General features: G+C 41.7%; 1 protein-coding gene across 2 annotated transcripts; it reads right to left on the reverse strand.

Moving 5' to 3' along the window:
• Positions 1-42: 42 nt before the first annotated feature.
• Positions 43-25,150, reverse strand: RIPK1 (receptor interacting serine/threonine kinase 1). Of its 2 annotated transcripts, XM_074873111.1 has the most exons (12): positions 24,959-25,150; positions 20,289-20,500; positions 18,467-18,620; positions 17,868-18,005; positions 15,256-15,484; positions 14,282-14,431; positions 12,952-13,028; positions 9,715-9,805; positions 5,993-6,550; positions 4,231-4,302; positions 1,891-2,043; positions 43-954 (listed from the first exon to the last, which is right to left on the reverse strand). In XM_074873111.1, exons 2-12 carry the CDS (start codon positions 20,438-20,440, stop codon positions 668-670), a joined length of 2,061 nt encoding a protein of 686 aa, XP_074729212.1. In that variant the 5' UTR covers positions 20,441-20,500; positions 24,959-25,150; the 3' UTR covers positions 43-667. The 2 variants fall into 2 exon arrangements, with proteins under 2 accessions (XP_074729212.1, XP_074729222.1); XM_074873121.1 differs by lacking the exon at positions 5,993-6,550 and having other exon boundaries at positions 24,959-25,149.
• Between the last annotated feature and the right edge of the window lie 2,339 nt (positions 25,151-27,489).

The raw sequence follows: 27,489 nt of genomic DNA on the forward strand, positions 1-27,489 counted from the left end.
CCAAGCAATGTAAAAATGCAATATTGACCTGTGAAAGAAGAGTGTTTTATCAATTATCTACTTTTTAATCCAAAAATCATTTTTGCTTTTATTTACACTGCTCTTCTGCGTAATTCCAGACATCTGTATTTAATAAACATTATTAAAAAGATTTAAAAAATTTAAAAATCATAGAGCAATCTGGGGTAGTACTCTTGTAAGTGTTGGCACTTGTGGCAAAGTTTACAAGTTGATTTTATTTTCTGTCCAAGTTTTTCAAGGAGTGTGTCAGTCTTTCACATATTATTACTGATGTATTAGCTTTGCTGAAATGACATGCTTTTGTTCACAACTGAACAAGGGTACCAATGTGTTTCAAGATAGAATCTAGAAATTTTGTGTAACACATTCTCCTTGAATCAGTATTTCTATTGCATTTTGTTGTTATCTTTAGACAATCATTTTATTTGGAAGGAAGATGCTTATTTTCTTTCATCCTCTGGAAGACCCAATTATATTGACATAAACTTTTTGATTTACTAGACGTATTCACCGCTTGGCAGAACAAATGTGTTCCAAAAAGTCTGTGCAAAAAGGAGAGCTCCAGAAAGTCTGTTCAGAATTATTACTTGTTATTGGAAGGTCTTCAGGAAAAAATACCCTCATTTTTCCCCAGTTCTCAGTCAACTTATTCCTCGCTGATTTGCATCAAACTAGTAAGGAGATCCAGTCTTTGGCAGCCAAAGAGGGCCCTGGCAAGCTTTCCAACTGTAGCGCCTGTGGAGCCTTCCCTCATTACCCACTTAAGCAGCATTTGGTAAACTTTTTCTTTTAGTCCATCTCGTTCATAGTCGTGATCAATTTCATCAATCTCAGGATCACCGAAGCCCAGTTTACGAGCACAGTGCTTCCACTGTTTAGCCAACTTTTCTCTCACTAGATTCAGATGTTTCTCGGTCAGGACAGTAGTATTGTCTGCAAAAAGAAAAACAGTGTAAGAAAAGGGCATTGTTTAACACTTCTGCTCCTTTCACTCTCGCCTGTCCTCCCCCAACTACTTATTGGTAATGTCTGGAGACAGAATTTTAGTGATACAATCAGAAGTGGGCTTCATGGAGGCAGTATTACCCAGTGATGTCAGGAAAGAAACTCCCAGTAAGAACACATGTATTCACAGGTCAGTTGCTGGACTTGCTTTTTGATCTGAGGCTGTCATAGTTTATCACCTGAACCTGGAAAATTGAAAAGCTCCTTCCTATTGTTCTTCTACAGCTGACTGATGTCTGTATTATATGTTTTATATTCTGGGACACTATTAATTTGTTTACTTAGGGATACAGAGGGATAATTTAATTCACTATTGACCAATGACAATAAATTAAATTTTAAAATCTTCCAATTTCTACCTGAATGAAGCAGTTGTGGCCCCAAGCCTGTTAGTGTTCAAGAAGCATTTGGACAATGCTCTTAGATATACGGTTTAACTTTTAGGTTTCCCTGTATTGTGTCAGGCACTGGACTCGATGCTCATGGGTCCCTTCCAACTCACGATATTCAATGATTTAAACTGTAAGTCAGGTGAGGACCACTAATCCTAACCTTGCTTCTGCTAATCTGAGTGGTGTTATTCCTCTTGTTCGTGATGCATATACAACTACACTTGTATCTGGTGTCTAATAAGAGGTCATGAAACTACAGAACAAATGAGGTACATGGAATTACAGAACAGTATTAGCACAAACCCTTACTTATTTTATACACTCTTAAGTATGTAGTAGAAAAGGACCCAAACAGTTATTTCTCAAGTATCAGACAGAGAAAGCTGTACTGCTTTCACACATTCCAAACCAAATGATTCTCAGTTAAATACATAAGAAGAATACATCAAAACTAGGGAGATATTTCTCTTACCAAATATACCCATTGCTTCGTAATACATGTAAGTTGCTTCTGTAGCAACAGGAGAAGTGCTGACGTGTGGATTTTGCTCTTCGATCTTCATGTGATTGTAAGATCCAATTTGAATTCCAGAACTGTTACTTATGTTGTACTTGACTGAATCTTCTGTACAAGGGAATTTTACACAATTTTATGAACAACTGCATATGGTTCAAAATGTCAAGAAGTAACATAAGGAGGAGGTAAGGAGGAAAAATGTTTTACTAATAAGGGAACTCATTAAATATTTTTATTGCAATTAATGTAGAAATGGCCATTTACTGGCAACTGTGAGCATATTTTCATCATGCAGTGTGACATAAATGCACTTTAGTGAAAGCCCATCTTATTCTATTCTATGACAAAGTGCCATCACCAGGGCTTACCTGCTGGTAGTCACTAGACTGTAAATAATATTCCCAGTGCTTTAGGAATGTGTAGTAGCAGTCTTGCTTTTTGTTGGCTAACAGCTTCAAGAGGTCAGTCTTTACTTGGAAGCACTTCTTGTTTAAATCTTAAAAGCCTTACTTCTGCCTCTCAACTTTCCTTTTCATAGATGTAAGTTCACATTTACAGTTATAACCTCAAAGTTCTGTGAGACTACAGAAAATAATTTCTAGTTGCTCATAAGGTTTCTATACTCCATGTTATACTGTGTTGTCTTGATGGCATCTCTCTGTTTCACAATGTATTTCATCCCTGCTATCTAGGAGTATATTCTTCAGTTGGTATCTACTTTCACAGTGAATCACAGTGCACTACTATTTTTCTTATTTTTCCCCTGTTCTGTACATTTGTTCTGAGGCAAGACTAGAATGTTTTCTGAGATATCTTACCAAAAAACCCTACTCCTTTATTTTAAGGCCTGAATCCTCAGTAATAAAAGTCAACATGTATTTGCACAGCTAAATTGTGTGCACCTCTGGGAGCTTGCATCTGTGGTTTACTTGTATGTATTAGTTAAACACCTAATTTGGTGCCTTTTGCCTACAGTTGTCTGATTTCCACACATAACATGAAACTAAGTAACTATTCTAGTCATGTTAGGTGATGTCAGGTTTTTATTCTCTTGACAATGTTTTCTGAACTCTGGATAATCATCCATTAAACATTCTAACTCTAGTTTAAATGGTAAATATCACAACCTGGGTCTAAAATCGAAGTACAGATACTTAAAATGATAGACCAAGCTCTGTATTTAATCACCCAAAATGATGGTTAGATGCATAAACATCCTTGTTAAACACTCAATTGTGATGTGAAGTGTGGAGATCTATGGTCATGCATGAAAATCTGATTAAATGCATTTAATGTTTGTTAATCTGAAACTGCTAGTCAGAGATACTTATACATATGCATGATTAGTTTCTAGAAGTTGCACAAAAAGAATACATTTTATCGCGTCTCAAAGTATTATGATTCCTGTATCCTTTCAGTTTTTTTGAGATGAAGGACCCAGGAAATAAGTTTATATTTTAGCTAAAAAATGAAGAAACCTCATGTGTTTGCTATTTTCTTATCTGGTAACAAAATGAATCTAGCACAAGATATGAAAACATGTACAAATGCTTTGTCAGTATTAACAGTAAAAGTTACTGTGCTTATAAATATCCTTCCCCAAGTCTCTACACTTTGCTTGCTTGTCATGTTTGGGTTATCACCTAAAGACTCTAAGGGGCGTACAGTCACGAAGACAGAAACCTGCTGTTGGAAGTTTTCTTTGTAAATGTAAACCACTTTCAAACTGGACAAGCCTTGAAAGGGTTAATTAAAGAGTTCAGGGTGCCCCAAGCAACACAACTTGAAAGTAGCATGTATTGACAACTCCTGAAGGACTGGACAGAATGTCAGGGTTTAAGACAGTTGAACTGTAGACCTGTGCCCCAAGGAAGGCTGATCAGCATGAAGCCTGCAGTTAAGATTTGTACTAAAAATGCAGAGCAAGAGAGGACAGATGTCCCAAAGACATGTATGGTTCAGGCGCTGGGTAGAATCACAGCAACTTGAAGTTTAATCTAAGAAAGTGACTGGTTTAGGTGTACAGGAGATCTTACAATGCCTCCATGTTTTTAAAAGCTCTTTTACGTAAAAGATGTTGCTCTTGATCCATCAGATACACATTTAATGGTGTGTACAGGTCCTGCTAGAGACAGGAATTAGTTTTATGTACTGGTACTGATAACTTCAGCTACGGTTAAAGGTATTAAGCAATAACATAAGTTATTTCAAGATACTGAGGTTTTTCACTTTGCTGATCAGGATGCAATGCATAGCCTGTTGGCTACCAGGACAGAAGAAGGCTACAGCACTTACCTGTACTTCCTCTGGGTGCGGTAGGATAGTATGCAAAAGTTCCCCTTGTGAAAGAAGTGGAATCCTTGTTGCCTAAACAAAGAGGGAAAATAAAAAAATGCCAAAAGCATTTGTAAATAAAAAAGCAAACATACTTAAAATGATTGCCATGTTTGTAACAGTATGAGTACATTGTACTCTTAAAAACAAAGAAAGAAATGAGAAGCTTTTTAATCAACAGGATTGTATCTCCTTGAATAACTCTAGTTAAAGCAACGACCTTACTGTGGTTTTGCTCAGTGACTAACAGCCTTAACCATCCTTGGATGCCAGTGAGGGCGGTGGGCTTGCACGTGGGTGTATGAACACCTGGCTAGTAGACAGCGCTGCAGGATCACAGCGTAGTTATGGGCTGAGCTGCCTTGTATTGGGTATTCAAACTGAAAAATACCAAACTCTCAAGCATGCTGCTACTGCTTACTGCTAAGACTGACTGTAGTTTGTATTAGCACGCTGGTTCTGACCAGCTCTCACAAAGGCACTGGATGCCACCGCATATTCTGCCGGTGGCAGCAATGTCTGGCAGAGATGTAACTTCCTGCCTAGGGCAGTAATCGATTTGGATGCCCACAGATGAGCTCTGCAACTCATGACGGGGCAGTAAGAGTGACTGGGTTATGGTCATCCAACAAGCCAATGGAAGAGGTGCAATGTGGTGCTCTTCTGCTTCTCAGTCTGGTATCTGCGACGCTATTGCATGCAGCCTCCCTATAATAACTGTTTTCTTCTTTCAAAGAGAAGATTTTACTTTATTAGTGATGTCAACAGTTCTAATCCCTGCCTTCTGACATGACAGCTCTCAGATTAACTTCACTAAATAAACTTACATAAACAACTAATCACAGACTCTGCATAAATAATTTATCAGAGTAACACCTTTGTGGCATTCTGCCTGTAAACAGCTAAGCATCCTTGATTTTTCTTGTGAGACGATCTGGAAAAGAATGCCACGCTAAAAATATCCAGGAGCAGGCTAACATACCTCATGCTACCTCTAGTTGTTAAAAATTACATCTCAGAGGCCTCTAGTTATTATTTATTTATACTTTTTGCCAGTGCTCAGTGTTGTCTTCCTTGTGTCCATACCTTTCTACTCCACAGCTCACTAGCAAATACCAACAGAAGCTCCCCATCAGCACCAGGCAGAGCTCTCTAGAGAAACCAATTATGAGCCTTAGCTCCTTGTTGGCTCCCTGAGCTCAGGATTCTCTTTGCTGCAAATCAAGCTAAAAATACCCATCTATTTTCTGAAATGCTACAAATGTTATTTTCGCACAAGCGGAACCTATGGTATGAGTACTACATTTTTGAGAGTCAGAAATTTTCCTTCGCTTTCTTAGAATGATTGGTGGCAGCTCTTGGTTTTGGTAGCTGCTGTAGCAGTACCTGATGTCTGCTATTACTTGGTTGGTAGCTGAAGGGTTAGGCATTGGGCCTGATGATCCTCTATTACAGTGATGCTTTAGAAATGGTTCCCTTGAAGTTAATAGCCTGAAATCAGCATAATGAAGTCAAAGCTAGCACGTTCTAGCAACCTGAGTTAACTTCAAGTAAACAGAGAGAACTTCATGAAATAAATTCACCTTTGCTGTGTCACAGATCAACTGTTAGCAATAAGCAGGTGGTTGTTACATAAGCTACAAGACACTCTTGACCACTTCATTTTTAGAGAACAAGTGTGTCTTCAGATACATAGGTGATGGGGGAGGAGGAGGAATCTCACCTGATTCTGTGTCTGCATTCTTTGGATACCAGTTTACACTGGTCTGTGACTGCAGGTTTGGGCCAGATTCAGGCACAGGAGGTTTACTTAGGCTAAAGGTACTGGCTGAACACAATCCATAGAGACCCTCTGAGCTTCCTGTTAGAAGATTGTTAGGGTTTGGCCCATAAAAAAAATCTGCATTTCCCCATTTTGGTGGTGTTGCAGCTGGCTGTGGCCAAAAATATGGGTTAGCGTTTGATCCTGTTTTTTCAACTCTTGGATACAGTTCACTCTGAGGAGCAGGTGACTTTGCAAACGGATCATAGGAAACTCTCCGTCTCCTTTCTTCCTCTCTCATTTCAGGGGTGTATACTACAGGTGGAACAGCTTTATCCATCCGGTTCCCGAATACATGGTAGTTGTATTCGAGCTGAAGTTTTCTTTCTAGATTATCAGCAGGAATAAATGAGGTCTCACAACTCTCAACAGGCTGGTTCTCAGGGGAGGCAGCAAACATGGCTTCGTTAACCTGACTGGTTACAGGACCTTGAGAGCTGTGTAGAGAATTAGGCTGATCTGAAAGGGAGGAAAATTAAATATTTGAAATACATCCAGATGCAAATATATAAATAACTTGTTGTGATGACACTAGACTCTATTAATCTACCTTTAATATTACAGTAATATATAAAAGGTGAAAAATATAACATTACTTCCAGTATAAACTGTGTTTTCACAGAATCACAAAATCGTCTAGGTTGGAAAAGACCCTGAAGATCATCTAGTCCAACAATTAACCCCACATTGACAGTTCTCAACTACACCATATCCCTCAATGCTATGTCAACCCGACTCTTAAATACCTCCAGGGATGGCGACTCCACCACCTCCCTGGGCAGCCCATTCCAACGCCCAACAACCCGTTCTGTAAAGAAATGCTTCCTAATATCCAGTCTAAACCTTCCCTGGTGCAACTTGAGGCCATTACCTCTTGTCCTATCGCTTATTACTTGGTTAAAGAGACTCATCCCCAGCTCTCTGCAACCTCCTTTCAGGTAGTTGTAGAGGGCAATGAGTTCTCCCCTCAGCCTCCTCTTCTCCAGACTAAACAACCCCAGGTCCCTCAGCCGCTCCTTGTATGACATGTGCTCCAGACCCTTCACCAGCTTCGTTGCTCTTCTCTGGACATGCTTAAGTAATTCAATGTCCTTTTTGTAGTGACGGGCCCAAAACTGAACACAGTAATCGAGGTGCAGCCTCACCAGTGCCGAGTACAGGGGTAAGATCACTTCCCTGTCCCTGCTGGCCACACTATTTCTGATACAAGCCAGGACGCCATTGGCCTTCTTGGCCACCTGGGCACACTGCTGGCTCATGTTCAGCCGGCTGTCAATCAACACCCCCAGGTCCCTCTCTGACTGGCAGCTCTCCAGCCACTCCTCCCCAAGCCTGTAGCGCTGCTGGGGGTTGTTGTGGCCCAAGTGCAGCACCCGGCATTTGGCCTTATTGAAACTCCTACAGCTGGCCTTAGCCCATCGCTCCAGCCTGTCCAGGTCTCTCTGCAGAGCCTCCCTACCCTCGAGCAGATCAACACTCCCACCCAACTTGGTGTCATCTGCAAACTTACTGAGGGTTTTGTTTTACAGAATGTCTTTACTGAGAAGTATTACAGATTTTTAGCTAGGAAGTACAGGCTTGTTCAAGCTATCAGTGTCAAAATCTCCCTTAGTCAAGCGGTGTCAGAATTCACTGCATACTCTGCTTATATTGATATCAAGTTCTCAACTGCTGAAACAAACAGTTCCTGGAAGCGTTTGCAGGGTCTGATTTAACAGTGTCTCCCCACTGGTGTTAACTGGAATTTAATCAGTGCAAAATTGGAGTGTAACAGGATGGAAAATAACACCACTGTGATAGGTGTTACTTCATACAGCACAAATGGTTTGTCATTAAAATCATGTTTGCAAATGATTATGTAAAATATCTCACCTGGGTATTTTGTGATGAATCCTTTTTGTCTAGTTTATTCTTCATAGTCCCAAAGAATACACTTTTACAAGTAATGCCTACCAGATAAAATAGTCTGTGTCATCTACATCTTTCAAACTAATTCTCACTACCAAAGGGCACTCTAATTCAGTCTTGAACTAGATCGTGTTATGATCTGGATCATATTGCAGCATTCCAAGGCTAAAGAAGAATGTAAAAATCTTCTTGTTACTATCCGTTCTTGCGTTTTTAAAGGCAGGACTACAGACGCTTTCTTAAAAAGCCTGAAAGCTTCACAGTTGTATAGAAAACACTGTACGTTGCCTAAAGCAAGGGACTCTTACAGACCACTGTAAATTTGGAATAAAGCGTATGTATGATTCTATTTAGCCCAGATAATGCCAGTGAACTGTTTTTTTTCCCTTTCCAAATTACATGAATTCAGTCCATATTGGGCAGGACCAAAACTAGTTCCTTTTGATGGCTCTATATTAATACACCTTCAGTCTGACTCGCTCTGCTTCTTTTGTTACTGCTGCTAGAGAGGGCATGGGAAGAATAAACTAATACAGAAACAACCTCATCAAAAGTGACAGCTGTTAGCAATTCAGTATTAGCATAAACTATATGGCTTCCATTCTCCAGGGCAAGCTTGAGATGTCTGAACAGATCCTGCGGGATTTCTTTCACTACCACTTCCTGAGTAATGCCCACTGATTGGAGGAAAAAACCTGACTGACACGTTGTCAAGATAGTATCTTTCTGCAGTGTAGATTCCCAATAAAGCCTTCTGTACTTAAAACACAAGAGCATCTGTAATCAGCTGCGGTCATAGGTGATTATTTCTGCTAGGAAAATGTAATTATATTCATTTAAAAATATAGCAGTGGGGCTGCCCTACTAAGTCCATCAGTTTTACTGAGAACAGTTATGGCAAACCTAGCTTGGGGAAGATTTATTAGTTGCATGTTACAGTTTAACATTGTTCATTTAATAATGTCTTACAAATGGTGTGAGCAAACTTAGCAGGATTTTATTTCTACTGAATCTGATCTTGTGGCTTGTAAATCAGTGTTGCAAATATGATCCTGTATCTTTTGCCATAAAGAAACTTTGGTAAAAGAATTCCAGATACAATACTCCAAAACTGTAACTGTATTATCACATATTAGTGAGACAGCTCTATAAAACCATGAAACATGCAACTCATCCAAGTTTTGATAGAAAATGTGAAAGGAGAGAAAATTCATCTATTAATGTTCCTCAGATAGATGCCATAGAGAGCAAGATCATAATCAAAGGAATATGTTATAATTGTGTGTTCTGGCTGTATTCAGAGCATTCATAAGAAAGGATGGAGTGGGAAAAAGGGAAGTCTTTACAAAACTAAAGCCTACAGACCAAGCAGTTGGCGTGACTAAAAGGATGGGAAGAAAGATCGAGTGTGAAAAGTAATCATCAAAGTAACCATTGAAAAATCTACTGTTAAACAAAATGTTCATCATAGGAGAGGAAAGCAGAAGCCTGTGAAATGAAATGGGTTCAAACCATGGACTGTGGAAAATTCAAAACAGTAAGTATGACTTTTGGGAGCAAATTTAATCTCTTTGGTGATTACAGTTCTCTCTGAAGCACTGAATAATTGAGTCTCTTCATAACCCCTTAATGGTAAGATTACTTACTTTGTACATGTACACAACTTTATCTTTGGCAAAATACACAGAATAATGATGTGTTAGTAAGTGACTTACCTACTTGACCATTACTGGTATCTTCTGATACAGCATCTATTTGAAGGGACTGCATCCTATTCAGCAGTTCATTTGACTCAGGACACATTTTCTGCACGTAAGAAAGAACAAATGATCAAGTTATAGGCAAAAGCTTAACCAAAGGGAGTACCTGCAGAACAGGAGACAGCAGAGCTTCACAGTGAAGTGACCTGGATAAACAGATTCTGTGAATCTGTGGAAAGAGATCCTATGCTCTTACAGAGAGCACAGCCTGACAGAAAAGAACCATTGCCTTGCTACAGACGGGCAAAATCTTTTCTTCAGTGAAGGGAGGAAGGACTGCAACTGCAGTATAAAATACTCTGAGTTGGCCAAACAATACCCTTGCTTACACAAGTATGAGCTTAATCCAGACAGAGTGGTTTTGGATTGTCTGTCTTGTACTTAACAGCTAGACTTTCTGCAAGCAATCTCGGTGAGAGGATGCTGCTGAGGTAAAGGTAGCAAATGTGCATCCTGTTTTGTGGATCTGTATTTATTAAGTACCTTAACAGGGAAGAGGTGAGGAAGAAGGTTTACATTCAGGTATGGCCACACTGACTTTTATGAAGACTATTAGGAAAAAGGAGTTTGGAGCAAATCTTCAGAAAGATGCAGTACAACTTCCTTTCTGTAAACCCTCATCCTCACTTCACTCGAGTGAAGGCAAAATCCATTCCTGTTCTATTCTTTTGATGTTCCCATTATTTAGACTTCGCTGGAAGTAAAAAATTTTTTTACCTGGCAAAATTATTTCTCAATTTCCCCCAGTGCTTCTCACTTGTAAAATAATTTCTAAAAGTAGGTTTGTTGGGTTTTTTTAATGAAACCCAAGAATTACTTTCACAGATTAAACATCAACATCTACTATGTCTTACCCCAAAATCTACTTCCTTCTGAAAGCAAAAGATGACACTCTAAAGTGCATTACAACCTTAGGTCCTTAGATTTTACTTGACTAACTGAACTGCTTGAGCAGGGGGGTTAGAACAGATGATCTCGAGAGGTCCCTTCCAACTTTAACCACTCTGTGGTCCTTTTAGTTAGGAGGCTGTGGACTCTGCTTCCACGATTGCTGGTGGGGAGGAGGGAAAAAGAGGTTATGCACAAACCCTCTAATTCCCATTGCCACTGAAGCCGTACTAGTACTTCACTACATTGACTTGCCTTGGATGCTGTATTCACGTTCTGTGCCCTGACTGGAACGGATGCTTTCCTTCCTGAGAAAGCAACAGACTCGTGGCCCGTTTTCTAAGTAGTCCTTTGGTCCCTATGATTTGAGAGGTATATTTGCAGAGAGATAATGCAGCGAGTATAATTGGCCATGATCCCGATTTGGGGCCACTACCATAAATTAGACATCTATATCTCACATCATGAGTTAGTTTGGTCAAATCAGTCCAGGAAATTTGTTTCATAAGTTTCATTTTGCAAAACTCTTACTGCTTTTTTGAACAGTCACTGGTGCTTCATAAATGTCACATGTTCTCTAAACCAGAAATTTTCATTTGCACAATTGTAGACTTCGTGACAGAAGGAAGTGCTTTAAAGAAAACTGTAAATGAATGGTTGCACAAAGGAAGTTGTTTTTCTTAGTTAAAATAACTGGGTATGTATTCTTCTGAGCCTCACTTTACTGCAAAGATTAAACCCCTAATGCCAGGAGTTCTCACCAATAGCTGTCAGTACTACTGAAGTGAGTAAATTGATGAAATCTGTTATGAAAAGGTTCCATAATCAACCCAATTGTTCAACAAGTTCTCATTTTCTTACCTTCAGTCAGGAAATGATTCTTTTTATCGTAAGTTATAAACCTACAGCCAGAAAAGTAAGTGAAAACAACTTGGACACTCAGGAAAAACACAATTTCAAATTTTCCCTGTTGTTATTACTGCAAACTAGCTTCCTGGTCTCAGGATTTACAGAGTTTTTTACACTTACTCTAAATCAGATTCTGCCACTTTTTAATCTCTAGGAATAACATTTTATTTCATCAGTGAGACTTAATGGATATATGAAGAGCTTTTGCAAAGTATTATCATAGAATCAGTGTCACTCAGGTGGGAATAGACCTTGGGGGACCTCAGGCCCGCCACCTGCTCAAAACAGGGTCACCTACGGGATTGGAGTTGGAAGCTCAGAGCTTTGTGCAGTTGGGTGTTGAAAATCAATGACGGCGGCTGGACAACCTCCTTAGGTAACTTGCTCCACTGCTCAGCTGTCCTTATGCAGAAAAGTTTTTTTCTCTTCCACCTGGTTTGAATCTCTCTTGTTTCAGTTTATGTCCACTGTCTCCTCTTGTTCTTGTGTTATGCACTGCTGTAAAGAGCTTGGCTCTATCTTCTCAACAAACTCCTCACAAGTAGGGGCAGGCTGCTATTTATGTCTTCCCAAAGCCATCACATGTCTGGGCTGAAATAGCCCTGGTCCCTCAGCTCCATTCATATGGCAGGACTAACAAAAAGTGCTGAGCAGATCTGCTTCATCTGCTGTCTGTGATGCTGCTGGTACAGCCAGGGATGCTGCCGGCCTTCCTGGCTGCCAGGTAGGCTGTGGCTGCTGCCCAGGTCCCTGCTCACCACCACTCTGAGGTCCTTCTCAGCAGCGCTACTCCCTGGCCAGGCAGACCCCAGCCAGCACTGAAGTCAGGGGTTATTCCAGGTGCAGCACATTGCATCTGTCCTTTCTGAATTTCACAAGGTTTCTGTCACCCCTTTCCTCCAGCCTGCAGCTGGTGCCTTGCCCTTGTGACTGTATTGACCGGTCCTCCTAGTGTGGTGTCATCTGCACACCTTATGAGAGAGTATGCTCCATCACTTCCCAGGTCCTTGACAAAGGAGTAAACCAGGGAAGGTCCCAGTGTAGTAGACCCCTGCACTACCGCAGTTGTTACTGGCCTCCAGGTGAAGTAGGACACACTAACCACAACCCTCTGGGATTCACCATCCAACCTGTTTTCATCTGCCCATCCAGACAGTAACAGCCAAACTTGAATATAAAAATATTTTGGGATACAGTGTTGAAAATCTTCCTACAGTTGAGGTAAATGACATGTGCTGCTCTCCCCTCATTCATAAATCCAGCCATTTTATCACACAAGGCAACTGGGTCAGTCAAGCATGATCAGTCTCAAAGTGGCAGAATCTGAACGTAACTGGGGTTGGGGAGAGGGGATGTGGGGAACTGACACTTTAAAATGCTTAGAAAGTTACTCACTTTTAACTCCTTCAGGTCATCTTCAATATTTTTTTCTAGATTTTGATAGTAAAATGGCTTGTATCTTTGACTAATTTCTGCAAAAAGAAAAGAACTAAGTGAAAGTGATTTTCAGTGGAAAACGAGTGATTTATACTGTTAACAATTTTGATGGATAAGGATTGAATAAAGACTTGTATGAAGTCAGAAACAGGAAAATTACATATACATTTGGAATCTGTTCACATGCCTCATTTAGCCTTAATATAGTAACAAGAACAGGATGATTTCTAGGGATTTTTTTTGTTGTCGTTGTATTGCTTTTTAGGGTGAAAGCTCTCTGTCTATGATCTGTGGCTGACAGAACCTCTCCTTGACTTGACTGGCCAAAAGACTGGTTGCCACATTTTAAGAAGTAAGATACATTCAATTGCATTCAGCTACTTGATAAACTACCCTGTCTCTGCTAAAAACTGAATTACTGAAATCATCTAGTAACACAGTAAATGTTTTCCTGTATTTTGCATATGGGAAAATTAGAAGCTAAGACCCAGCGCAAGCATAAACTCAATCCATTAGCAGTAGATTATGAAGGTTAAATATGATAATAGTAGATGGGTTCCTCCTGGTATATGAATTTCCTCCAAGTATTTAAGTACATGCCTGTTGTATATGAAGCTCTTGGTGCCCCTGTCTAAATTGAAACCTCCATTTCCTGTTATGTGTAGGTTTTTTTTTGTTGTTGCTTGTTGTTTTGTTGGGTTTGTTTTTTTTTTTTTGGTTGGGTTTTTTTATTTTGCAGTACATATTGAGGCAGAAAGAAGAGACAAGAGGAGATAATTTTGATTTATTTGCTGAATGCTCTTAGTCTCCTTCCCAGACCATTCAGTCAAGACTTTTACTGACTCCAAAGGTTTTGAGATCTGACCATACGAAGGATGATTACCTAGTCAAAGGCTGCTGCGTTGCTCATGGAAGGCTAAACTGGGACAGCTTTTGAAGCTAGTTTAGATAGGGTATTTTCTCAGTCAGACCCAAGATATACTATGTCCCTTGATGCTAGCTTTTCTATAAATTTCAGCAGGAAGACTGTACTATGCTGAATACACATTATCAGCAGGTATAAAGTGTCTTAGCTCTATCCACTCATATTTCTCAAATCTGTAAGTGTTGGACCAGATCCCATTTTTAGTCAGGGTACAGGGAGCACGCTTCACAGGGTGTGTGAATTGCTATTTCTATTTTCAAAGCAAAAATTTATATTTTAAGAGGAAAACACTCAAGTTTGTTTTGCTGCATTACAAACTATTGATGGACACATAACAAAAAGAATCCCAAAGCAATGCCTTACCTGAAAAGGTTGGCCGTTTCTCTGACTCTTGCTCCCAGCACTGTTTCATTAAGTCAATAATTTCCACTGGACATTTATCGGCAATCTCCTTTATGTCTGGTCTGTTTCCATTCATGATGCCAAAGCAAATCTGGGCTTCATTTATACCATCTGAAAAATAAAATTTCCTATCAGATCCCGACCATAGGTTTTGCTGCCTTTCCGTAGGTAAAATAAATAGTGATTACAAAGATAGATGACTGATTTACAGCTACACATCTCTTGCATGAGTGAATTTGAGTTCACTGCCCTAACTTCCATGGATTAGAGATTTATTTTAAGATTCACAGATTTACCTTTATATGTAAGACATGCCCAGTGTGAGTAAGGGTGACAGATCTAGTTCTCTAGAGCCTGAATCTCAGTTATGCTTTGCACTGGGTACAGACACAAAGATGACCACACAGGCAACACTTAGCCATTTAGTTAGCAAAAAATCAATTTAAAATGATAAACATTACTCTGGAATTCCACACTCTGCTCCTATTGCTCTACATGAGCAAATTACTGCGTGTTGAGAAATTAGCACCACACAGCTGAGAAGTGGTAACTGGCTGTGTGCCCATGCCTGTTAAAAAAAAAACAACCCACATGTAACTAGTCCACCTCAGGAAAGAGTGTACATTAAAGCTTCCATCCTGGCCTCTTCTTAACTTCTGCCTTTGTCTTAACTTCTGTCAGTGAAGGCAGGTTTATGCCCACACTATGTGGATGTGAATAGCTTGGGCTCACAATTGCACTTCTATTCAGATGTTCTTGTCCATGCTTAGAAATCAGGAATGATGCAACTAATGCCTCTTACTGGCCATGAGGTGCCTAACAGGTGCTATTCTTGGGTACAGGTGATTTAATCTACTAATCTTGATTTTATAACTTTAAATGCTTAACATTTGTAATTTAATTTTGTGATTAGAGTTCTTTTGGAACTAACTTACGTTCATACGGCTCTTTGTTAGCAAAAGTTGCCCAGATCACTATGCTGAAGCTGTAAACATCTGACTTCTCCACAGGTTTTACATTAACACAGCGTAAATGCTCTGGAGCCATATAGAAAAGAGTCCCAGCATTATTCTGGCAAGTGCTCTTGATTTGCTTCTGTCGGACAGTCTCTTCTTGGGTCAGTCGACTCCAGTTCTTAAAGGAGGCAACACCGAGATCTGCAATCTGAAAAATGAGACACATCAGAGTGTGCTGAAGAGAAGATACACAAGTATTTCATGCAGTGTTCAATTTTATAATGAATAGCTAGACTTATCTGATAGCTTAACTTATCTAAAAATGAAACACTGCAAAAAACGCAGCCACAAGAAAGGAAAACAAACTATCTGCTGTTTTATGGGGGTTTTTTTATCACTGGGGTGTTTCTATTTATTTTTTTTATCACTGCCAACTGGGAACTATTAGGCTGAACCTGCATTATTAACTCCACTTGGAACAATCGCGTAATGTAAGGAAAAAAGTTTGGTTTTGCTCATATTGACAATCACGTTCAAGAACTGTTTGCAGTGCTCACAGCAGAAGATCCGTATGAGAAGGAGCTAAGATTCAAATCTAAAGTAATCTATGAGATGGGCAGATATCCCTCCTCCCTTACTGCCCTTTCCATTTAGATTCCATTTAACTCAGCTTCCGTAGATCTTCCTACAGAAAGGGGAAGAGGATCTAAAATGATGTGATGTGTATGGCAGAGAGACATGGGAAAGGATAGCACGGAACAATTTAAAGCAGAGATACCTGGGTACTGTGCACTTGACAAGGTGGCATTACTGAAACCTTAGGGTGCAGTTTTACAACTAAGACTAACGGCTGATAGTGAAAAAAGCAATCCTTCCCTCCTTTCCTCAGAGCCTCCTTTCATGTGTTCCCTCTCCTCTTCCTCCTCCTCCTCCTGTTCCAGCATTGACACTTACCTGACACTGGGAAGATGGAGTGCAAGGCACTCAGCTGGCTTGCTGAACCAAGTGCTCCCCAACAGAAGGGCAGCACTGCCAACAAGGTAAATAGTAATCTGCTGGTTTGGCTTCCTAAATCAGGGTAGGACGGTCAGATTAGCACCAGTGCTAACACAAAGGAACAGGAGATCAACAGTAGAGGAAAAATGGAAGAAAATGGGACTGCTTCTCTTGGCCACAGGCAGCTGTCAAACTGAGTTGTGAAACCCAATCACTTCAGACGAAACCGAGGTGACACCATGCCTCACTTCTAACTGGCTTTTCTTTTCTCTTGTTGCCTCTAACTAGCTTATTGTTCCTCTTGAGTTTCTGAAGCTTTGGGCTAAGTTTAGAGGTCATGTACTCAGAGGAAGAGGAAAATGTAAGAGACATCCTGCTGAGGAAGTAGGAGTCCAAGTTCATATCTATAAGTAAGAGGAGGTCTAATATGATAGAGGAAGATACATGATATAAATCTTCCTACACTTGCACTTTCCCTTAGAAGAACTATTTCCCTTTATAAATATTGGCAACGTTAGACACATTCAAGCAGATATATCATAAAACAGCTGCCTTAAATTATACTTTTGACCAAGCTGCATAAGGAAGTCTGATCCAATTCTAAATTTGATCCTGGGTTCCAGTTCAGTTTGTCATGCAGTGTGATGATAGCCTAGTTTGGTCCTGTCCATATAAGCAAGCTGAAACCCAAAAAACTATCCAACCTACATTTAAAGCAGATTATTATTTCTTTTTTTTTAATTTTTGGTAAAAAAAAATATATAGTTTATACTTCTTACCTCAAGCTGCTCGTACTGTGCTAGGACTTGCAACTGTATTAACCTTGTCAAACAACTTCTCACTAATTTATGTGTGAGAAATACCAAATGGGAGAGGAAATTATTCTGTAGCTTCAAACTGTAATGGGGTAATTATTTTAGCAACTCACCTTGACCAGAGACAGGACATTTGATGAGGACTGCTGCAAATTCTACTCAGGTTTATTCAGCAGTAGGCTCTATATCTATGCATCCTGATCCAAAAGCCCACTAAAATTAATAGAAGAGCTTTGGAATAGGCTTATAAACCATTCTTTGAAGTAGTGTCCTGCTGCTTTTTTTGTAGCTGCTGTCTTTCATTTAAAAATGATGACTAAGGGAAAAAAGGAGACAAAAGAGGAAAAGATAATAGGCAAAAGAAGGAAAGGAATAAAAAGGAGGAGGTAAAGGCAGGAGGAAATTACAGCAATAAAGGACAAAAGACATGATCCAGAAGACATTCTATTTTGTTTCAATCTCTGTATGTTAAGGTTTGTTTCTTCTTTCTAGCTGTTTTGTTATTGGTAGTTCATTAATCCTCAACAATATTACTCATTTTTTCAATACCCTTAGTGATTTTTTTCCCCCCCCACAGTTGAGGGAAGATTATGCAAATCTCAATCTCAGAGACTGTATAGGCCACCACACTTCAGTGATCCACTGCTAACACTCTTGTAGCGATAACTTGGCTAGACTACAGTGAAGTTCATCTACCAATCAGAAATACTAACCAACGCAGCTGAACTGGATTCTTCAACCCAAATCACCAGCTTTCTCCATTTAAATTTGAACAAGTACCTTAATGTGGAAGTCAGTGTCCACAAGGATGTTTTCTGGTTTTAGGTCTTTGTGTACGAAGCCTTGCTCATGCAGATAAAGCATTCCTTCTGTGATCTCCAGCACGAAACGCCCTTTCACTGACAAAGGCAGCGAGAACTAAAACAAAGAACAAGTACCATCTATTTAAAAATGCTACTACAACCATCAAATTAAAAAAATGTCTTTAAGAAAGTTCCTTTCTCAGTCCCAAGAGCACCTCTGCTCAAGCCATGGTAAAAAAGAACTAAGGTCCTTCTTGGATCTAAATTTTTGCATTAAAGTAATTCTAGAGTTATTCCGTATTTAGAGAAGCATTCTTCTCTAGCAAATTCTCCTCTACAAACAGTCCTATAACTTGCAATCTATAACTGTGGCCTGCTTCTTTGTGATGTGTGGGAAAGCCATAGTTGTCCTCTGCTGTCTCTAGAGAAGGCAGAGCTGCCACTGGCTCTTTAATACAGAAAGGATAATGAGAAACTAAAGACTCCATTCTCTGGAGATGGCAGTAACATCCTGTTCCTTTCAAGCATCTTATCAACCCTAAGGAAGGGCAAGGGATGAAGGAATTCACTGCTCACTTTCTGTAGCACTTTCATCATGTTCCCCCGGTCCACATACTCCATCACAAGTGAGTAGTTTCCGTCTTCCAAAATTATACCTAGTAGTTTTACCACACGGTCATGCTGAAGTTTGCGCATAATCCTGCCTTCTTCAAGGAGGGAAGCATTGTATCTGTAAACAGAAATTATACTGAATTTAGGTGCCAGGCTAGAAGGAACACAGGGATGAAAATGCTGTTGTTTCATAATGAAAAGGATGGCCAAAAATGTCAACATTCCTAGAGCCACTGTAGGATGAATCACACCTTCAGCTGGTTTTGAACTGATACAGCTTTGTTCATGCCAGATTATATTCTCCAAGTCTCTTCTCAAAGGCCTTGCACAGAGACTGTCTGCAGAGCCCAATTTTAAGGCCTGCTTTTCAGAAAGTGCAAAAGCATTCTTTTTGTAGGTGCACTGCTGGTTGTGTATGTCCAAATCCCTGAACTGGGGTGGGACCAGGACAAGGCAGGGCTGAAAGAGCCTTTGGACATGGCAGATCAAGACACATTCCATTACCTCTTGTACAGGAAACAATACAAGTCTCTTTCCCGAAGGGCTGGTATTCATGTTCACGTTCAAAATGGATTTATTACAGGGGATCCACCCACATACCAGATGATGGTAACATTTACTAATCACTACTGGTTTAGGATGAATTCAAAACATAACTCTTTACCTTGGGCCTCAGTACAACCCATCAATAGTCACAGACACACAGCTGGGAGCTCACTAAGGGTGTTAAAGAAGGATTATATTAAATAGAAGAAGGGGTGGTATTTTTACTATTGGTCCTGTTCTAGGCATCAGGCAAAAGGACGTAAGAAAATCTTGAGACTATGTTGCTTGCTAATGCTTTCCTACCCTGTGACTTAAAAGGAAGCTGCTTTCTCCTTCTGTGTTCCTCTGTACTACTACAGAAGAAAGTGGTTGTTTTGTTTGCATTAGGCTCAGTTATAAATTTGCTTAAAACTTTTGGTTCAATACTTTAAGGGATAACAAACTTATGAGCCTGTGTAGTGAGAAAATAAAAACACAAACCCAAAAATAAACCTGGCACACTTGTCCATTTTAACTGTGTTCTGCAGTCTGCAAACCACTAGAATCTCTTAATTTGCTTTCCACTGGCAAAATAAAAACTCAATTTATTTATCATAACCCAAAATAGAAGAACATGGGTTTTTGTCTCTCTCTAGTGGATGACTTGTGGGAGAATTTTAGGATTGTTATGGCTGTGAGGTAGTAGAGCTGCAACATGGCCTGAATCCACTGAAATTGACAGCTAATTTGATCCTTGAATAAGATCAGTGGGCTTGGCTCACTCTGCTTTTTCTCAAGGGGGAGAGGGTTACCTCCTTGATATTATACATGTGGGGTTGGAAGTCCTGCTGATAGCTCAGCAGTGTTTAGCTCCTCGTGGGCATCTACTATTGGAAAATTGTACTGAAAAATGATCTGCAAGCTTGAAAATATCATATGCCCACTGAATTCCTGCATTTCCTATGTGTGTGCAAGAGTCCCTTCGATTCTTAACAACTCACAGTAGTGCTCACCTTGCAATAGAAAACAGGAACTTCACTGGAACAATGACTTAAAACTAAAAAAGTTGGCTCATGAGGGAAAAGAGGGAAATTTGTAGGACAGCTGCTAGTATTGTCTTAGAGTATTTTCCCCACATACAGTATCTCCGAGATCATAGATCTGAAATTATTACACTTTATTTAGATTTATCTCCACTGAGTTTAGAGGATTCCTTAGACTAACTGGAAGATAAAAAGCAAAACTAAGATCTGTAACTTACTCAGTGCGCTGGGGTCCTGTATACACTTTTTTTAATACTACATATCCATGTTTCTTGTGAAAGCATAAAGAAATTGTTCCAAATCCTCCAGCGTCTAAATGTTTTTTTTCAAGCAAATCCTGGGTGTTCATGTGGATGTCTTCCAGTGACATGTTTGCAGTCTTTGTGGCTTCACGATTAAAACAAAATCAAGTACCCTAGTGCTTCTGGACCTGTAGTATAAAGGAGGAAAAGAAAGTGTCATCACCAAGCATTCAGCTGTTCTACTAAACAAGCATCTGTGTAAGGAGTGGGACACAAGCGTATACTCTCGTGACCCTTATGAACAAAGGGTCTCAGTTTGAAACCAAAGATGCTGTGGTTCTCACAGGATCAGACCTAAAGATGACAATGATTTATCCTGTCAACCCATTAGAGTTATATTAAGTCGATGTAAAGCCATTTCTTCACCTGAAGATCTCAAAGTGCTGTTCATAAATATTTTTTAGCCGTATAATATGCAGTATATAGGTGCTGTTCCTACACTTCACACCTGCAAAAACTGAAGCCTAGAAAAACCAAGGGCCACAGTCCCAGAGGCTGGTAGTGCCTAACAATTCTGATAGGGATCTCATTTTCTAAACTGCCTGAACAGGGGCCTGTCAGGTGCCCAGATACTTACATAACTCTAAGCTATGTTTTAGGTATCTCTGCAAATCCAGCTCTAAAGAGTTTGCTCGAAGCTTAAAACGAACAAACAAAATGTTTCTCCGGAGGGTGAGACAAAGAACCCAGCTTCTCTGGAAAACTTATTTTTACAGCTGACTGAATTTAAGGAGGTGACTGCTAGGAAGGACTGTGGTGGGGATATAAAGCAACTTTGCCCCTGCCCCTCAAAAAGAAGAGGAACAAAAATTGTGAATGTTTGCAGTATCTCCTAAGTGCTGCAAGAGAAAAAGAGAGCTTGGGGGAGCCTCTGTAATGGGTAGTTAAGTAAACCCCAGTGGATGCCAGAATAATTTTAAGCCTTTGGTAAAGCTGTGGTGCTTTCTTGCCTAATGTGTCTCTTGGGTGGTAAAACCTTAAAAGAAGGCTAAACAGCTGGTACCTTTGGCACACACTAGCATGCTGCACTGCTAGCACAGGTGCAAGCCACAAGCTCTGTTTCTTCCTCACTGAACTTTTACCTGAAGCACCTTACATCAGGTAAGGAAAGCATTTGCTGAGAAAGTCAAAGTCCAAGAGACTAGCAGGGCTGTTTGGTTTCTATTCCTCTTGGGTGACTATGGCACAGATACACAGAGCTAGGAGAAAGGCACCATTTCAAAGTGGCACTATCAGCAACAGAAGATTGGCTCAGTTGGGTAATTAAGAGCTCTAAATAGTGTAGAAAAGGGATTCCCAAATTTTTCAGACCAACAAGTGACTCCTGTAAACTACTCCACACCTGTATCATCAAATCTCTAATTGAAAAGATTGCTCAATGTTGTTATGATCATCAGCTGCAGCCTAATTACCACAGCCTCTTTCCACAGCCTGGGAACTAAGGAGGTAGTGAAAGTGTCTGCAGAAAGTAGGTGTCTGAGGGAAGAGAGATGTTTATGTGCAGATTTGGAAACTGGCTAGTTAGTTCAATCCTGACAAGCCAAAATAGGGAAGAATAAACTTAGTTAAAAAAAAGCTTGTGCCTCTAGAAGAGAGAAAGCAAGAGCTTCCTCTTCCAAGTGTATGTATACTCTTGGGCTGTTGTACAGACAGGGAACATCCTCTCATCTGGAGCAGTGTGCTTGCCTCAGAGTTTTCTTCTTTGGCTCTCCTGACTTCACAAGGATGCAGATTTTGTTTTGCTGGAGTGCTAGCCTGCATTATGAGCACAGGACTGAGGACATGGCTGTGTTCATTTAGTAAAAAGGTAAGCTCTGCTATGCTTAATAATTGTTAGGGGAGAGGAGATTGCTGTTGTGTTTTGTTTGTTGTTGTTGTTTTTAAATTCCTTTACAGCTAATTAAACAGTTGAGTAACAAATGACTCATAGCGGTGCCAAGAATACCCACTGCTCCTCCCACAGGTATCTCCCTGGAAGTTTCTGGTGATGGTTCTCTGGCTTTCCTGAGTGGTACTGACTATTGTGCAGATAGGGTGGGTGTCACAGGTACAAAGGCCTAAATTCAGTCGTGAGACTAGTGCAGCATGAACTAGTATCTTGCTTCTTTATCTGGGGTCTCCCTTTCAAGAACTGGTTCAAAGTTGCATATCTATGAAAATTTTTCACTGCTAACAGTAATTATGCATCTAGGTAGTAGTTATTCTTTTGAGAATTGCATGCGCATTGCTTGTGAATGCAAATTAGATATGTATTTTTTAATGCTGAATCTCTAAAGTTGCATTATAATATTGATAGCTCAGGGCTGATGTTTAATACCATATAACCTGATGAAAACCAGCCCTGCCTCAAACTGTAACAATATAGGACCCTGTTCCTATTTATATTGCTAATACCTGTTCCTACCAAGCAGCATGTAATCACTGTAACTGGAAGGCTTGGAAATCCAGAAGTAATAACTCCTGAAATCGTAAGATAGCTGCTGAAATGAGTTGGATAACATTCAAGAGAGGGAATTTTCTCATAAGATGGGAGAGAACCCTCCTCATTGGGCATGCTTTACTATTAGGATGCTACTACTTTTTTGTTGTTGTTATTAAGTAGTGAGGTAGTCTTAGTAAAAGCTCTTTGATCTTTAGACTTATTTCAAACACAGAGTTTTTCATAGGATGGATATCATAGGAAAGCAATCTCTAGACAGGTTTTTAAGCAAGGACTACTTATTTCGGTATACTATTTAACATGAGGTATTGGCTAATGTTACCTGAAAATGTCAGATGATAAACCAAGGAGGGAAGCTCAAGGGCTCAAGTTCATTCCAAGCTTATGGCTTTTTGTTGATACATGGCAATTCAAATGTATCCTCAGTACTTATAATACACCAGTGCACATATTACATATCTGTGGTTAAGAGAAATTTTGTAGTTTGGTTTAGCCTAACCTTACAGAAGCTACACATACTTCTATGAGTTAGTTTGTGCTCTGAGGTAGCCCTCATCTGTATACTTGATTATAAAGCATTTTTTTTAATACCCTGTTCTGAACATCTGTATTAAGGTGAGTTCATATTTAACAAATGCCAATGTGTATTATGAAAATTTTGAACACTGGTTGCTAGAAGAGAGGGATTTTTTTTTCCCACTGATATGTTTGGGTTTTCTTTAGAGGGGAATACAATGTAATAAGTGGGTTTGTGGCATTTCTCTTTTTAACACCCTAGTTATGTTCTCCCCTCTGACCCCCAAAGGGCACACAAACTCCCAAGAATCATGACCCGGTCACTAGGTTGTATCGGGCCTGATCACCATGCAAAAGAAGTTTGCTCTATCTATTGATTCATTACTGATCTGATGTAGACTTTGTGTAGCCTGCACGATTAAGGAGGATTGCTGACAGCGTTAGCAGGGTAATATGAAAAAAGGTGACATAGTAATTGCAGCCCTTTTGGTCTAATGATACGCACAGCACTCAAGCTCTTGAGAGGTGTTGCAGGGTATAATCAGATGAAGTTTGCAAGCACCAAAGCTCGTGGCCAGTTAGTTATCAGTCAGGAACGGAAGGGAATAACAAATGGGAACCAGAGCTGGTATCGCTGATATGGGTGACAGGAGATAAATGGAAAGGTCCTGCAGCTGAGGGCAAAAATATTGCATGTGTGGAAGACGTTTCAAAAGCTGCCAGTGCATCTCAACTCTACTGCTGTAACCCACTCCACCTAAACCTTTCCCCTCTGCTAAGGTTTTTCAGCTGTTGCAACTTTTCATGGAGGAACGATTTTTTTTTTTCCTTTTGGAAATAGCAAAGAAAATACCTGCATCAGATCAGCAGCAGGTTACAGAAGGGATCCTGTAGTAATGCGAGGAGGAGCCAAGAAGAGGGAAGCAAAGGTGTTCATGAAAGACGAATTTCGGTAGGACCAGCGCAGAGAGGGCGGGTGGAAAGGGGAACGGAGGGGCAGGTCTGTGCAGTGCCTCGCACCGGTACGGCTGTGTCACGGCCGGTCCTGGTTTAGGAGAGCAGCCGCCACAAAACCGCGTATTCGTGTACGGGGCTGAGAACAGGCTGTCTCGGCAGAGGCACCTCGTACTGCCGGGGCCGAGCCCTCCAGTGAGGCCGAGCCCGGCCCGGGCGGCCCAGCCGGCAGCGCCTCATGCACCGCTGGCCGTGGCCTCGGCCCGAGACGCGGGGCCGGGAAGCCCTAACGCGGGTTCGCTGTGGCCTAGTTCCTCGTTGGCCGACTTGACATGTCGTCCTTCTCCTCCTCCTCGGCTTCCTGCCCCCGAGGCCGCCTCTCCTCGCACACAACCGCTTCCCGCCGCGGCGTCCCGGGGCTTCCCCCCGTGGCCGGGAGACCCTCCCCAGGGCCGCAGGCGGGTGGGGGGCAAGGGGTGGGGGGGATGCACCGCAACTCCACCGGGCCACCTCGCCCCGGGGCCTGTCACACACCCGCTCCCTCCCCCCTCCCCGGAACCGGGACCCGGACGCCGCAGCGGCGGGGCTTTCGGTTTCGGCGGGGCAGCCCGGGTGTCCCGTCGTGTGTGTCGTCCCGGGTGTCATCCCCCCTCCCCTCCGGTCCGCGGTGCCTTACCGTGGCTGCGGGCCGCTCTCCTCTGCCCTGCCGGCTCCCTCGGGAGGGTCCGGCGGCGTGCGGGTGCGCCCTCACCGGCCCCCGCGGGGCGGGAGGAGGGCCCGGCCCGCCCCGCCGCCCGCTCGGAAGTAGAGCCGGCGGCTCGGGCTCGCCCAGCGGCGCCGCGGAACTGCTGCTGCCGCCGGGGCTGCAGAGCGAGCGGCTCCTTGCGACATCACGCACGCCCCCCACCGCGGGGGAGGCGGGGAGCCGCGCCCCGGCCCTACCCGGCGCCTCCCGGAACCGCAGCCTCCCCCCGCCAGCCGCCGGGAGAGGGGAGGCAGGCAGGCCGGGAGGCGGCTCCCGCTGCCCGCCCGCCCGTGGGAGCGTGGGGCAGGCGGTGAACGCGGCAACGCGGGACACGTTGCCGAGAGTGACAGCAGGCGGGAGCTCGGTGCGTGGTGGAAATGCGTTTCTCTGTGGTGGCTTTGGTGCCCAAGAGGCAGCTTTTCGTTCAGGAAGGGCGGAGGCAGGGGTTTCTGTTTGTCAACAGAATAACTGTAACAGGTAACAGTCCTGCAGAAATATGTAACCTGAAAGGGCTGTCGTAAACCATCTAGTCCATGCTCTTGCGGAGGTCAGGTGTGTCTAGGGCATTTCTGACAGATTTTGTGTAGTTTGTCATTGTCCTAACAGCAACGAAGATTCCGTAACTAATGTATTTATCATTTTTGTTAGGAAACCTGATATAGAAATAATGTCTAATCAGCTGCTTTACAAAAGACTGATCCCTTTGCCTTTCCTCCAGTGAAACAATGGCGATGATGAGTGTCTACCCTCTTTGCCATGACCTCTCAGATTCTGGGGAACGGTCACGTTCCCCACAGTGCATTGCAGATGCTGTGGAGTTGGCGGCTCAGTGCTACCAGACACTACCAGAACAGCAGCAGCAGCAGATCCATGTGGGAGGGCAACTGCAGCCCACAACCTGTGTTCAAGGGAGGGAGCCTTTCTATAAAGCTGGAGGGCAAGCCTGATTGTGATGAGGGGGTGAAAGTGGTCCAGGAGCCTAGTCCCGTTTCCTGGTGGAAAATGAGGCCCCAGCCTACCGTAGATCTGAAAGAATGGCCACAGAGGGTTTGATTTAATTCTGTGCTAGGCCCCATGGTGGATTTCAGGGTCAGGGTTCCTCAGCTGTGGAGAACTTTTGTTTCTGTGTTTATACCTGTCCTATTCCTGCCACATACAAATGACATCAGCAAACAAAAGAACCCCATTCAGTATTATGAGGCCTTTGAGATTTACATGGGTGCACCGGTGTGTAATGTTGGCATATTCTGGGTCTCTGACGTTTTCCAAGTACAGAACTCATCCTTTATTTCTTCCTGTGATGGTCAGCAACGTAGTATCTGAGTTCTTTAAACCACCCATGTACCCTTATTTGCCCTTCTAGGGGAAGACAGAGTGTGATTTGTGCCTTCTGTTGGCCAGCACATTCATCTGCAAGGGGCAGGTGGCTCCTACCTTCTAGCTTTCTGAAAGGTGTCTCTTTGGAGAGACAGATGGGAAACAGTAGCATGCAGGCAGCTGCAGTTTTGGAGAGGTAGAACAGCCTTGGTGATCACCTTCAAGCTCAAGTTTTCTGTCTGAGACTTGAGACAGTTTTATGCACCTTGTTGGGACAAACTGAACAAATGGTTTCTTTCCAGGAATCCTCAAAAAAATGCTAAGTGTATCATTTCCACTCAAAAAAACCCCATGTTGGCAATGGAACTGGTGTGTGCCCTGTGCATCCCTGTTTTCCAGTGAATCTGGATGTGCTGGTATTGAGCCAGGAGTTTAACGCTTTGACAGCTCCAGATGCAAGGGCTGATCACACCTACTGTAATGAGAAGACTCAGGATGGCTATGCTGCATCGCCAAACTAAGCGCATTGTAGTCTGAACACAGACATTTCATGTCCATCCACACTGAGGGTATCGTAAGGAGGGTGTTACTAAACCTGCAGTCCAGAGAATCTGGGACATCTGTCAACTAAATAAAGCAAAAGCAAATCCAGATGTGGTATCTCTGGTGGGCTGATCGTGCAGTTTTAGTCTTCTGTTGCAATCTCAAACATTACAGAAATCTTTTGATAACATTTTACTTCTGAAGTTGTTTTTTTTTTTTTTCTGCTTTTGAGCTTTGCATTGTGTATGTGGCTGAAGACGTGGGCTGAAGGCAGGAAGTAAAATGGCTAAATTTGTAAGAACTGTGTGGTTAAAAAGGTTTCAGTCTCATTCAGTAGTGCTCTGTCAACAAGTACTAGGCAAAACCCCCCAGAAATTAGCAATTAGTTGTTGGTGCTTATGGGTCACTGTTGCCAGTTATTACATTCCTTTTCGAAATGAATAGGAAAAATGATCCAAAAATGCATCTGAATTTATGGAGAAATCTCTTAATTCCATTTGAGAAGAAAGGAAGGTTATCCTGAACTGGACAATAAGGCTGGTACAGTTTTAATGCTTTTCACAAAAATGCATTTATGTGAGCAGAAATTTTTGATTTTAGTG

The sequence above is a fragment of the Strix uralensis genome, chromosome 1 (assembly GCF_047716275.1).
Source record: "Strix uralensis isolate ZFMK-TIS-50842 chromosome 1, bStrUra1, whole genome shotgun sequence".
Lineage (NCBI taxonomy): Eukaryota > Metazoa > Chordata > Aves > Strigiformes > Strigidae > Strix > Strix uralensis.